The sequence below is a fragment of the Penicillium brevicompactum genome, assembly GCF_028827555.1.
Source record: "Penicillium brevicompactum strain IBT 35665 chromosome Unknown utg000002l_segment0_segment0, whole genome shotgun sequence".
In the NCBI taxonomy this organism is placed as follows: Eukaryota; Fungi; Ascomycota; class Eurotiomycetes; order Eurotiales; family Aspergillaceae; genus Penicillium; species Penicillium brevicompactum.
Window position 1 is genome coordinate 81923 of NW_026623205.1, and position 13129 is coordinate 95051.

Here is a 13129-nt window from a genome sequence, read left to right on the forward strand (position 1 = left end):
TCCCAAAGAACTATATAAACCGAAAGGATGCTCATGAGTAAGATACCTTGAAGGATTTGATGACTGAAAGTTGCCATTCCAGAGCGACACGTCCTTGAATGTGAAGTCCCCGATTTCCGACTTCTTCACGCCATGTTCTTGTTCAGCGGTCGTCGCGTTATGACCAGCCCGCTGGCCAAACTGTGTCGGTCGGCAAGTGTTTTGAATGTGGAATCAAAACGAAGTGTTGCCACAGTACTGCCACATAGACCCCATCCTAATCCTGGTAATTTTGCCAATCGTTCTCACGACGAGCTTTCGGCCATGGGACACAAAGGCGGGAAGAAAGGTGGCAAAGCCCGAGGCGGAGAGTCTCAGGGGCACCAAACTGATAAACATGTAAGGATCATCCCTGACATCCACCAGCACAGGCTAATTTGGTCCGAGGGCATGGCGAAAGCGAGTCGGAGGAAAGCTGCAGAGCACGAGGAGAGTGAACTAGAAGCCAAGCAGCGTGGCCGGTCATCGGAACCTTCGATTGTTCCCCCTGGATTCGAAGAGTGGAAGACATGCGCGTGATTAGGGCTTTTCTTTCTTGAAAATTTCCCTCCACAATCTCTACCACATATTGCGTAGATATAGCAGCCCTGGAGACGACAAGATGAAACGCAAGATTAGCTTCCAACGTCGAAAATCCCCACTTGGCCCAAAAGGGAATTAGATAAACATTGATGCCTGAGGTGTTAAGATACATTTCATCGCGAGGTTCTTGTCTCGGTCTTCCCGCAATCACACTATTGTTCTTCCCTTTATCTGACCGATACTTCTTTGCTGCAACTGTCTACTGTAACATCATTGAACCGTGCCTAGTCGCTGCTTCGGCAACATTGGCCTTGTCGCGTTCCTGATCTTTGCGCATCCCGCAACGCGTGCGCAATCATGGCCAACACGGGCTATACCTCACCGTTTCCCACCTCCCACGATACGATCGGGCAATCGACCTTGGTGACCCCTCTGTTTATGCCATCGTCGCCTCCACAACAGCCGCTTAGCCCGCTGGGAACCCCGGCCACCGCGCAAACACCCGCAACCGAACGTGTCTCAGAGAAAGGCGATCGGAACAATCGCCGCGATGACAACCAAGACACCCGCTCTGTAAATGATATGGAACATGTGGAACGTCCACCGACCCCAGGCAGCCCCTCGGGCTCAGACCTCGATGCGCGCTTGGCCGATTACACATTGGATTTTAGTAATTTCCCTAGTGGTCATTTCGCCATAGACGGAAATGAGGATACTTTACCACCGTTCCATAAGGAGGCCGACCAGCTATCCGAGGTTGGAGGACCCGAAGACTTCACTGCAAATATGGAAAAATACCTGATGGGCGACATGGAGGACGGAGAAAACGAGGACGACGGGGAAGTTAATTACGGATCGGTGCGACGGTCTTTCCAGCGGTCAAAACAGCCCGCGATTGAAGAGGAGGCAGACTCAGTAGAGTACAGTGAATTTGGCCCGCCCGTTGACATGTCAACCCCCTCGCATCTCTTGCACCGACCCAGCGCCCTCCCCAAAGATTCCCCCACCTAGAGGACATTGAAGAATTCCCCGACGACGACGAGGTCCCTGACCCAGCATCCCCTTCCATGCGCAAACTGTCCGATGTGTCGAGCCACCAACCAGACGAGCAGCAGGATCTCCAGCAGCAGGTCGCACAACTTGAACAGGCATTGAGGGAACGAGATGATCAGCTTCAGAAGAATCGCAATCGTGTTCTTGAGGCAGTCTCTGCAGGAGAGCAGATCCGTCACCTTCAGATGGAATTACAGCGGAAGAACGAGCTCATTGAGCAAGCACAGGCTGAAAGAAGTGAAGAGGCAGTGCCCCGCGAACAGATCCAATCACTGCAAGAACAAAATGAAGAACTGCAGAAGCTGTTGACCCAATCTAAGAGCGAGAAGGATCTTGACCCTCTCTATGAGCAGATTCGCCAAATGCAGCAACAGCTACACGACCGCGACGCGCAGAGTGGTATGGACAAAGAGCGTCTGGAGACAATCACGCACCTGCGACAGCAACTCGCTCTTTCCCAAGAACAAGCACGCAAGCGTGATGTAACCCTCGATGAGACCCTTGCCAAGCTCAAGGAAGTCGCCGAATCGAAGGACACACAATTACAGCAAAAGAATTCTGAGATCGACCAACTCCAAGGCCAGATTGATGATTATGGACTGGAGAATGAAAAACTGGAGACCGAGCTAGAGCGAGCCCACAATAACTACCAGGTCCTCGAGGAGCGTTTCATTGATTTGGAAACCAGGAACAAGCCCCTGGAAGAAAAGAATACGACGCTGGAAGCCAATCTCACCCGGGTTCAATCCCACATGGAGGCGCAGGAGAGCGCCCTGAAGGCTGCAGCTGCTGATCTTCCGATCAGTGGGCACAGCACCTACAGTGAGATTCTTGACTTGATCAAAGACTTGGGTCCCGGTCCCGGGGGCCTAGAATCAGGACCGCAGTCCCCATTCTTGAAAGAAAAGTTCCCTGAATCTCAACCCGCACCGCAATCACCCAAGTCCAACCTTGTGACCATCCCGCACAACGAGCTTGCCAATCTGCAGCAAGAACTCAATGCGGCAATCGCGGGACAGAAGGCTTCCGAAGCTGAACTGAGCCGCCTGAGCAGTCAAACATCTGAGACCCAATCTCTACTCAAGACCATTGAGACGGAAAATTCGCGCCTCACCACCCGAGTGACCGAGTTGACAACAGCTCTCAACAAGTCGCAACACGACTTGATCCAGTCAAAGGAAGAGCACGCCGAGTCACTTGAAACAATTGCTCGGCTTCAGGAAGACAAGATCCTGCAACCACCAAGCCCGCCCTCATCACCCCCAACCGCCCGTGGCCCAGATCCCACAGCACTCCTTGAAGCAAACCACCAAACCCAGCTGCGTAGTCTCCAAACCGCGCACTCAACCGCAGTCTCCACCCTGCGCGCTTCGCACGCAGAATCCATGCGCAAGATCCGCCACCTACTTACAACCGCCGAGGAACGCGAATCTACCCTCCGCGATGAACTCGCAACCCTTCGCTCTACATCCGCAACCTCAGAATCCCAGCTCAAGAAATCTTTCAAAACCGAACTCAGACGCCTGGAAGCTATTCTCGCCGCGAAAGAAGAAACTGCCGCGGCTGTCGACCAGCGCATTGCCCTCTCCGTCGATAAACGTGAACGTGAATGGGAACGCCGTATCGATCTACTTCTCAAGGAACGGGATCGCATGGCAAAGGCTCTGATGATGAGTTGGGGCGAGAAAGAGATGGGCCGTGGTCCTGGTGTAACAGATAAAGAGAACCGGCGCAGTGAGAAGAGTGGGCAGGCTTATCGTTACAAGTATGCCACGAAGAAGCCGAAGAGCGAGTCAAAGGCTTAGTGTCTGTCTTTCGTCTTTTTTGTCTTATGTATGATGGGCCCTCCTGGCGTTTTCATTTCATCTTAGCGGTGTTTGGTGTTCAGGATGTGCGAACCTGCCAGTCTATTGAACGCCTTCTGGCGAATGTTGTCTTTTCAAGCTAATTCAATACCACGTTTAACCTTTGGTTTAATCCCAACTTCTCCAACCATAAGTAGTCTATCCAAGCAGTCTCCAATTTCTGCATTGCTTTCCAAGGTTGCTTTGCATTGCTGAAGTTGAATCTGGATGGTATTTGATTTGGTATAAGTAACTAAAAACTAGCTATAACACGATTCTTAAACAAGTTCCCACGACTTTCAACATCCACCCCAACCCCGGCCTCGTATACCGGAGGAGACTATCCAAAAACACATATAGTATTAAAGTAACAAAAAAAGCACAAACCTCATCCGACCAGCAGACAGATCCAATTACTAAAGCAAGCATCTCAATAGAAGCTCAAGCTGGCACGGTTCGCACCACGCTGAGTCACAGGAGAAACAACATGCGACGGACTCGACGGCAACTCAGAGAAAACACCCGAAACCGCCGAAACAGGCCTCGTGTCATCGAGTGAAGTGCGCGGGTTCGACGCCGTCTCATAGATACAGCTTAGCGGACCACTTGCGCCATGCGTGCTGCTGCGAGAGCGCTTTCCGTTCGGGTAAATGATTTCGACATCATTGCGACGGGGCGCCGAACGATTATCGAAGCGTCGCTGGCTGGGCCAGCGGTTCGTGGGCGGGAAGTACTGGCTTTGGCTTTGGGGGTGCTGGTAGTGTTGGTTTTGGCGTGGGGCGTGAGACGGGTCGAAGTGGAAGGTTGTGCTGCGTTGCGGGTGGGCGTTTTGGACGGACCGCACTTGCAGATTCCCGTTGCGGGAGGACTGCGAGTATGCGCGTGGTGGAGGACCGCTGGTGTAGTTTGGATGGTGGGGGTGGTGGATTGAGCGGGCGGGTGCGGCGTTGGTGGTCTGAGAACGATGCATTTCGAATTCAGGGACGACTTCTGGAGCGTCGGCAGAGTTTGTTGTCGTTGTTCGGGTGTGACCTGGTCGCACGGGGCTGGGGTTGTTGGGTTGCGGTAGGGTTACTGTGGAGGTGTTGGGGGTGTTGGTGGCACCAAGCTGGTAGGTTGGAGATTGGGAGATTCCTTGGGGCATGCTGTTGGGTGTGACGACCTGTTTTTCGACGTCCGAGGCTGCGTTGGGGTCGGCGAGAGCGCGGATCTGAGGGTCGTCTGATAATGAAAGCGACAATGGGAAGGATTTGGGAAGCATTCGTCTGATAGAAGACAGTGAGGACTTCCCACGACTGTGACTGGCGTACTTCTTGGGAATGGCAGGGATCTTGGGAACAGGCGCATCTGAGAGAAGAGCACGCAGTTCGTTTGCAGTCTGTGTGGTCATCACTGTAGAAGTTCTCGAGATGGGATAGAATTCGCTTTTCAGGCTTTGTGATCCAGGAGAGACACGATGCGGGTTCTCATCCGGCGAGATGCTGGTTCCAGATACGATCTCTCCATATGTTGAACCAGGGTCGGTGTTGACTCGCAGTTGGGGTCGTAGACGAACAGGTGCAGGGTGTCGGATACTGGGATGGCAGTTGACTTTGTTGGCAATCGGGTCGACGGACCAGAAGTCGCCAGTTCCATTCCCGTCATGTTGGCGACACAGGTAGATGATTTCGTTCTTCAGTGTTTCCTCACTGTCCCAGCTGTTCCCAGAATTGATGCTGCCATTGCGGAGGATCTCCCGGCGCCTGTAGATTCCGAGGAGCGAGACATCATACGGACGATCGCAAAATTCTCTCGCACAGTACATGACACACATAGTGACCCTGAGAGAAAATCGTTAGCTAGAGCAAAGGGAGATTCTGGACTGAGACTGGAGCATACATTGAGGTGACCGCAACAATGACAGATGCTCGGTGGAAGGCACAGCTTGTTCCAACTCTCCAAAAACTCGCATCTGTTCCTGCGGGTAGGCAGTACACCTGCTGTGCAGCGACCACCAGACCCGCCACACTGGTTGCGAGCCAAAGCATGAGATCCAAGCGCAAGACATAGGTGCAGATGTTGTGCAATACGGTCTTTTGGGTTCCAAAACCACCGATATTGTTGTACTGCCATGCGACCAGACTCTGGAGACCGACAAGGGGTAGCGAGAAGAACGACTAGACAGAGGATTAGCAGAAATAAAAAGAATTAGCAATGGTAGAGACGTACGGCGACCAGGGCGAGCACGACGCTCAGAGTCATCTTGGAATCAACCTGTCCATTGCCGTACAGGTAGAGCACAAGGACTGATTCCAAGATGGACTGTAGAAGCAGCACATATAGCGCGATGAAGATCACCAATTTCGTCCAAGTACCCTCCCTTCGAGGCGCACCTAACACGCCGGACGTCATGACTGCGATACAAGACTCGATGACAGACAAGGCAGATTATCGATCGCCTTGTCAAAGTCGTCTCTGATGCTGAAGCTGGGAAAGACTGCGAAATAGCAAGCAAAGGACAGGCGTAATAGAATCGCCGGGTCCAAATCCAACCCAGTTACAGTCACACTAAGCGGTCATGGATGGCGCGTCAAGAGCACTATAAGTCTGGTGGTGAGAGTGTCGCAGGACTAAAAGGGGAATTTAATGGAGGGTTTATGGCCCTAGAGCGCGTCGACGCGAATAAAGCGTGGAGGGGTGGAATGTAGCACCCGAGGGGCGGTCATGGAAGGAATCCAAGGCCTCGAGGAAGATCCCATCCTCGAAGTGGCCCATCTTGGCTTGATCTGTTGGAATGCTACGGACTTTGGGTAGGGATGGGTGTGTTCGCCCTATCCCTGCAAATCAGTCTTCAGGCAGCTTCTCATGGTCTCAGTCCCTGAAAGGGAAGGCATGAGGCTCATTTTGTTTTCTAGGAATTGGCGATTCTCCGTGCGTTGAAGGGCTGCCTTTGGTGGGTGACCTTGTTAGTCAAGGAGGTGCGGTGCGGTTAACCGCAGCCCTGGATCCCTCGATGACGTCGTCAACGTTCACCTTCCCAACCACGATCACAAGTGCTGCAATACTATTTGAATGTTATTTGAATGCGATACTCGTTGCACATTGGTTCGAACCCATCTTGATTAACTCATTTGGCTGTTAATTCAACGACTTGCCAAATTTCAAACCCACGTGATACGAGGGGTTCACCTGTAAGGACAAAGACTTAGCCTTCCACCTGGATCCCTAGCATTCTGACGTATTTGACAGGCACCTGAATGAAGTGTGTCTGATGAGCGAAGAATGCCCTCCTCAGGTCATGAGGCAGCGGATAGGTAATCACGCGTGTTGTTGACAATGCTCGATCTATAGATCTGAACTGATAGATCCATAGATTACGCGACGCTTTGGGCAATGCAACAAGTGTTTCAGATGACTGATTGGCTGTAAGTGCTGCCATCATAGAAACGCGTGGTTTTGGACGTAATTTCAACATCAACAAATCCCTACTATTGGGGTTGACTCGGGTTGGGATTCCTTATCCTCGCGCGTAGACAGGTTTGTTTGTAAATTTGTGCTCCGGCACAAACTCCCTGTGATGACTCCATGAGCAGCACAGGAGAGATCCAGCCTAGTAAGGGAAGTGGTCTGAGAATGTCGCAATCTGGCTTGGACGGCGTCCATTACTATTCGACAGTATCCGCGTCAGGGGAAGGGAGGCGAAAGCGAAATGAAGACAGTCTAAAAGAAAGGAAAAGGGAGCTAGCGCCTAAAGATCAGTCATAAAATCATGTTGGATTCTTTCTCTATATGGACTCTATATGGTGCCAGTTTAAAGGACGGCAATGCACTCGATCTCAACATCGGTGTTAAGAGGGAGGGTCTTGACCGCAACACAGCTGCAAATTTCGTCAGCAAATCAGATCCCGAATGCGTCACATATGCACATGCATATGCTCATGTACTTCAGAAAGCCGAACTCCGGGATAACAAGAAACAAAATCGGGCAGAATTGAAAAGAAAAAGATAGAAAATGGGGTAGACTCACGTTCGGCAGGGCTTGACATCGCCCCAGTATTGCATGTACACGGAGTTCATCTCGGCAAAGTCATCCATGTTAGACAGGAAGACATTGACCTTGACGACCTTTGTGATATCGGTACCGGCCTCTTCGAGGATGTGGGTCAGGTTCTTGATGCATTGGTGCTATTTGATAAGGTTAGCTCAGAACAAATTGGGCAGAACTATGAGTATATTCCAATCTTACAGTGTGGGCCTTGACATCTCCGTCGATCAGCTTGCCAGTGGCAGCGTCCATAGGGACAGCGCCGGAGCAGTATACGACACCATTGGCGACAATGGCCTGGGAGTAGATGCCAGGGAGGGGCTTGGGGGCCTTGTCGGTGAGGACGGGGGTCTTGGTGGACATGATGGGAAATGGGATGAATTGAATTGAATGGAGAACAAAAACTGGGATTGTCTTTCCCCCTTGCGCGGGGGAAGACGCGCTCTTTATCAACCCGACATCCGGTTCATCCCACGTCGGCTGAAACGTAACGGGTGGTACGGTAGCGACGATGTTCAGTCGGGTCGGCTGTCAGCGAGCTCAATGGGGAATAACTGGACCAAAATGGACCATATTGGGGGCATAAATGGAGACGTGATGGAGACACGATGGAGACACGCGCGGGTCATTGCAACAGTCCTGCCGATCTTCTCCGCATCGGGGCTGTTATCAGCTTATCGGCTCCTCCCCCGCATTGTCGACCCCCACTGCTTTCGTGGGGGTCGAAATGTTATTAGAGACCAGAACTCCTGCTCGTCTAACTCTCCCTGGACCCCAATTTCTCTATTCAATATGACTGCCGGTATTACAAAGCCTCCGTACCCTCTCCACGAGTCCGTCAAGGACCTGTTGGACCCGGAGTACGTCGATTTCTACAACGAGCATGTCATCAATAACCAACAAGTCCATCTCCAACCCGTGGAGGCCTCGCGCACAAGTGGTGTTTTGATTCCTGGCGCGGGTCCCATGTTAGAGGTTGGCAAGATTCAAGACATCACCGTCCAGCGACGCGCGACCGAGGGCCCTGCAGTGCCCATCCGGGCTTTCACTCCCAAAGGCCATGCACCACCAAATGGATGGCCTGTGATGCTATACTTCCACGGTGGTGGCTGGGTGCTCGGAAATATCGACACCGAGAATGTGGTGTGCTCGAATCTCTGTGTTCGGGGCAACTGCGTCGTGATTACTGTCGACTACCGGTAAGCCCAACTTGCATCAAGTCACGCCATACCCCAAACCTAATTGAGCTTCATCCAGACTTGCACCCGAGAATCGCTGGCCCGCCGCCGTACACGATAGCTGGGAAGCACTCCTATGGCTGGTCGCTGATGGCCCCGCCGCGCTATCAGTAGACGTATCCAAACTGGCAACCGGCGGGTCCTCCGCCGGCGGCAACCTTGCTTCGATTATGACGCAAAAGGCACTAACCCTGTCACCGCCTGTTCGGTTCCGTGCCCAGTTGCTGTCTGTCCCCGTCACCGATAACACGGCCACGGTCGAGAACAATGAATCCTATAGGCGGTATGAGCACACCCCCGCACTCCCCGCGCGCAAAATGTACTGGTACCGGGATCACTACGTGCCCAACGATGCCGACCGCACCAACCCTGAGTCTAGTCCGCTGTTTTGGAAGGGCGATTACTCGCAGTTGCCTTCGGCGCTAGTTATGGTCGGAGAATTGGACGTGTTGCGCACGGAAGGTGAACAATATGCGGAGAAGTTGGAGAAGGCTGGTGTGCCCGTTGATTTGCAGGTCATGAAGGGCATGCCGCATCCGTTCCTTGCTATGGATGGGGCTCTATCGGAGGGAAAGAGATGTATTACTCTTATGTGCGATGCCCTGCAGAAGGCTTTCTGGGCTTGATTCAGACTATAACATAGACGCTGTTTTAATTAATTCTTGGGATAGAAAGCACAATTCGCACTTTGTGAAATGCTAAAAGGTTGCATCTTAACTAAAATATACGTCCATCAATCATTTCACTGCACTTTGGTATTTGGCTATATTGTATGATAACCCTCCAGTGTTTGTAAATCGGCCTGCCCCGGGGGCCCGCAATGCGGCTTAATCGCCCTCCCAGGTGTCTTGCGGATCGGGAACGACCGAAACACTCCACTCCACTCCCTTTGCACTCCCTCTCATGCTACAAGACTCAGCACTGCAATCGATCAAGATAATAAAGAACATACGATAGGCGATGATACTTGGCTTGGAGCATTCGAGACCTCACCAAAGCTTTGCGCCGGGTAATCGCCTACCTATTAGTGGGGTGGAAGATCGACGATCACTGGTTGGCAATGCCAACTTGGAGAGACCTCTTAACTAGAATATGGCTTGGTTCTTGGGGTCAAATTGGAATCAAATCTCGCGACACAGACCAATGACGATCAATACCTTTCCCCAGGAACGGTCGGTGGACTCAACACATCCTTTCCTGGGGGTATGGCCGCCAACGACCCAAGATCCATGAATATTTCTTGATACGGGGTACAAATAGCTGTGTCGCTCGAGCGAAATGCCAAAACACGTCCCGCAATCTCTTGTCACGGCTTTGCGAGCTTTTCATAATCCACATCAGATATACGGAGTATTCCAAGTCGACCTTGGATTTTTCACTGGATCGACTGTCGCAACTGTGATTTACTCGATACTCCTCACGGGCTCATGCAGATTTTAGCGGAACAAAAGTACGCAAACACAAGGCACAATAATATTGTCAGCGATAGGTGGCGGAAAGTCGCGTCTACTATTGGCCGGATAACTGGTTCTTTGGGGGGTTTGAGCACACTCGCGGGCCACTAGTGTATTAACCCCTGTCGCGACCACGTGTGGGCTCACCACATCAAGAGATTGATGAGCAATTCCATGCGCGAGGCATTTGAGCCGACGATGTCGAGCGAAATTCCAAAAATCCCCGTGCCGTGAGGTTGCTTGGTGAGAGAAAATCGAAAAGCTTCGGTGATCCTCAAGACTTGGGAACCACAGTAGTGTCGGAATGATTGAAAGTGGAGATTCCAGTCCGAATGATCTTCAACTGCGAAGGACAGTGAGGATCTGGACACGCGATACTGGCGTCGGTGGTCATCCAGTCATTTTCGTGAGTCATTCGCTGTTTCGAGGCCAACAGGGGCAGAACAGAAGCTGCGCGGGTGTCAGTTTATACTTGTAGAGAGTATCTCGGAGCTCTCGGAAGGTCCAAACGTACCGAGACTGTAGATGCTGATCCCCTGGCCGGGAGGCAGGTACATCATTTCGCCCTTCAGCGTGAAGTAATCCCCCTCCTTGGCTCCGCACATAATGCGTTTGCCCGGGGGACAGACCACTTCGACGCGGAGATCGTACAGCTGGAACGCATCCATCGGAGCAGAGAATCTGTGAAGTAAATTAAAAACGCGACTCAATATTCAGCGGTCGAACCTCTTTTTTATGGGGAGTTGCATCGGCTAGCAAAGTTAGCCGGCAACTCAGTCTCGGCGTTCCAGCTCCGCGATCGCCACCTCCCGATTTTGCTGCCCCGTGTTTCTCTCCACCTAAGCTGACGAGCTGACGAGCACATAAGCACTCTGGTGGCTGAAGACTATATATCTCCGCACTGGGATATTGTATATTGTATGATTGACCATTTGTTACATACTACACTGCCCTGAGCGCGCTATCATGGCGTTCGCCAAGGACGAGAAGAATGGCAGCACGGCGAGCGACGTCGAGAGACCCTATAGTTCCTCGACGATGGAGGGGAGGAGATCAAACGTGATCTCAAATCGAGGCATATCAACATGATCGCCATCGCAGGAATGATTGTAAGTTCTGATCTGTTCGATCGACGCGTGGATCGGCGCGCTGACTGTCACAGGGAACCGGCCTGTTTCTGAGCTCTGGGCAAGTCATTGCCATTGCTGGGCCTGCGGGCGCTTTCTTGGCCTATATTGTCATGGGCTTCGTCACTGGTGGTATCGCATACACTACCGGTGAGATCTCCTCTTTCATGCCGTGCAGTGGTGGTTTCGTCCGTCATGCGACGAGATTCGTGGAGCCTGCACTTGGTGCGGCTACAGGTTGGAATTTCTGTATGTGCTGAGATCCTATGGCTCATGTTGCTTCGTGTGAGCTGAGCACTAATCTTGGCGCAGGGTATACCATGGCTATTTCAGCGCCGACAGAGATTACGGCTGCTGCTACTATTGTTCAGTTTTGGAACGCATCTGTCAGTCCTGCGGTTTGGATCACTGTCTTCGGTGTCTTCATCACTGCACTCAACTTTTGCAATGTTAAACTCTATGGAGAGGTGAGTATCTGAAAGCGGACCCCTGGGACATCATTCAGTGTCCATGCCTAACAATTGTCTCAGTCGGAGGTCATCTTTGCATCCCTCAAGATCATGCTCATCATTGGTCTTATCATCGGCGGTATCGTCATTGACCTTGGTGGTACCCCAGGCCAGGAGCGTCTCGGGTTCCACTATTGGAAAGACCCTGGCGCTTTCAACGAATTCATCGACACAGGCTCTGCGGGAAGGTTCCTCGCATTCTGGAAAGTCCTGTTGACATCAGCCTTCAGTTTCGGTAATATCCAAGTTGTGGCCATTGCAGGCGCCGAGACTCAGAATCCGCGCAAGATCATTCCCGATGCTACAAGGAAGACATTCATTCGCATCTTCTTCTTCTATGTCGTCAGTATCTTTATCGTCGGACTCATCGTGTAAGACCCATTCCAAGCAGCCAACAAGATCTGAAAATCTAACCGCATTTCAGGCCCTCTAACGATAAGGACCTCACCATTTCAACCGGCACAGCAACCCAATCGCCCTTCGTGATTGCATTCGTGCGGTCTGGCGTCTCAGTCGTTCCGCATATTATCAACGCGGTCGTCTGTACTTCTGCCATCAGTGGCAGTTCTAGCTGTATTTTCATTGCATCACGCACCCTGTACGGCCTGAGCCAGGACGGCCATGCGCCCAAGTTCTTCCAGCGATGCAACCGCTTTGGAACTCCGTACTATGCTGTGGGCCTGACTGTGCTTCTGTTGCCACTGATGTACATGAGTCTGGGGAGCAGTGCGGCCATCGTCTTCTCCTGGTTTGTCAATATCACTACGGTCGCTGGTCTCATTGGATGGATCGTCATTGCGGGTACTTACTTGCGGTTCTACGCGTGCTTGAAAAGGCAGGGGTATTCACGAGATGGTATGTTCCAGATCGCCGTGTAAATTGATTGATGCTGATCACTATACCAGAGCTTCCATATCGCACACCTTGGCAGCCCTACACCGCGTGGGCCAGTTTGTTCATGGTCGTAATGATCGTCCTAACTTCTGGATTCGATGTTTTCACCAAGAACAATTTCACCGCATCTGGATTCCTCACCTCGTACCTGAACATCGCGATCTTCGCCGGTATGTACCCATACCTCAATAACCCGGCAGCGCTAACGGCAAGACAGGACTATACATATTCTTCAAATTCTTCCTCAAATCGAAGGTCGTTCCCCTGGATGAGATCGACATCCGCGGCGAGTTCGAACAAATCGAAAAGGAAAAAGCCCAAGGTCTCTATCTCACCTCAGACCAAATGGGCTGGTCCTGGTGGAGACGTACACTCCACTGGATCTAAAGATGGAGCCACTGCACATATCCACCCAAACATATAGA

General features: G+C 51.8%; 7 protein-coding genes across 7 annotated transcripts; 4 read left to right on the forward strand and 3 right to left on the reverse strand.

The window, feature by feature from the left end:
• Positions 1-132: 132 nt before the first annotated feature.
• N7506_002800 (uncharacterized protein) lies at positions 133-558 on the forward strand (the record flags this gene model as incomplete). The annotated part of the gene is made up of 1 exon (XM_056952095.1): positions 133-558. The coding sequence occupies one exon, from the start codon at positions 133-135 to the stop codon at positions 556-558; it is 426 nt and encodes a 141-aa protein (XP_056813787.1).
• A 360-nt stretch (positions 559-918) lies between these two features.
• N7506_002801 (putative spindle pole body associated protein SnaD) lies at positions 919-3419 on the forward strand (the record flags this gene model as incomplete). Its single annotated transcript, XM_056952096.1, has 2 exons — positions 919-1511; positions 1559-3419. 2 exons carry the CDS (start codon positions 919-921, stop codon positions 3417-3419), a joined length of 2454 nt encoding a protein of 817 aa, XP_056813788.1.
• Positions 3420-3888: 469 nt separating this feature from the next.
• N7506_002802 (uncharacterized protein) lies at positions 3889-5849 on the reverse strand (the record flags this gene model as incomplete). Its single annotated transcript, XM_056952097.1, has 3 exons — positions 3889-5278; positions 5337-5614; positions 5667-5849. The coding sequence occupies 3 exons, from the start codon at positions 5847-5849 to the stop codon at positions 3889-3891; spliced, it is 1851 nt and encodes a 616-aa protein (XP_056813789.1).
• Positions 5850-7248: 1399 nt separating this feature from the next.
• On the reverse strand, positions 7249-7845 carry N7506_002803 (putative L-PSP endoribonuclease family protein Brt1; the record flags this gene model as incomplete). Its single annotated transcript, XM_056952098.1, has 3 exons — positions 7249-7315; positions 7465-7622; positions 7684-7845. The coding sequence occupies 3 exons, from the start codon at positions 7843-7845 to the stop codon at positions 7249-7251; spliced, it is 387 nt and encodes a 128-aa protein (XP_056813790.1).
• A 429-nt stretch (positions 7846-8274) lies between these two features.
• N7506_002804 (alpha/beta hydrolase) lies at positions 8275-9346 on the forward strand (the record flags this gene model as incomplete). Its single annotated transcript, XM_056952099.1, has 2 exons — positions 8275-8681; positions 8740-9346. The coding sequence occupies 2 exons, from the start codon at positions 8275-8277 to the stop codon at positions 9344-9346; spliced, it is 1014 nt and encodes a 337-aa protein (XP_056813791.1).
• Positions 9347-10448: 1102 nt separating this feature from the next.
• Positions 10449-10842, reverse strand: N7506_002805 (TIGR04076 family protein; the record flags this gene model as incomplete). The annotated part of the gene is made up of 2 exons (XM_056952100.1): positions 10449-10624; positions 10689-10842. 2 exons carry the CDS (start codon positions 10840-10842, stop codon positions 10449-10451), a joined length of 330 nt encoding a protein of 109 aa, XP_056813792.1.
• A 417-nt stretch (positions 10843-11259) lies between these two features.
• On the forward strand, positions 11260-13091 carry N7506_002806 (uncharacterized protein; the record flags this gene model as incomplete). Its single annotated transcript, XM_056952101.1, has 7 exons — positions 11260-11283; positions 11337-11550; positions 11614-11768; positions 11832-12181; positions 12235-12665; positions 12716-12874; positions 12922-13091. The coding sequence occupies 7 exons, from the start codon at positions 11260-11262 to the stop codon at positions 13089-13091; spliced, it is 1503 nt and encodes a 500-aa protein (XP_056813793.1).
• Positions 13092-13129: the final 38 nt, after the last annotated feature.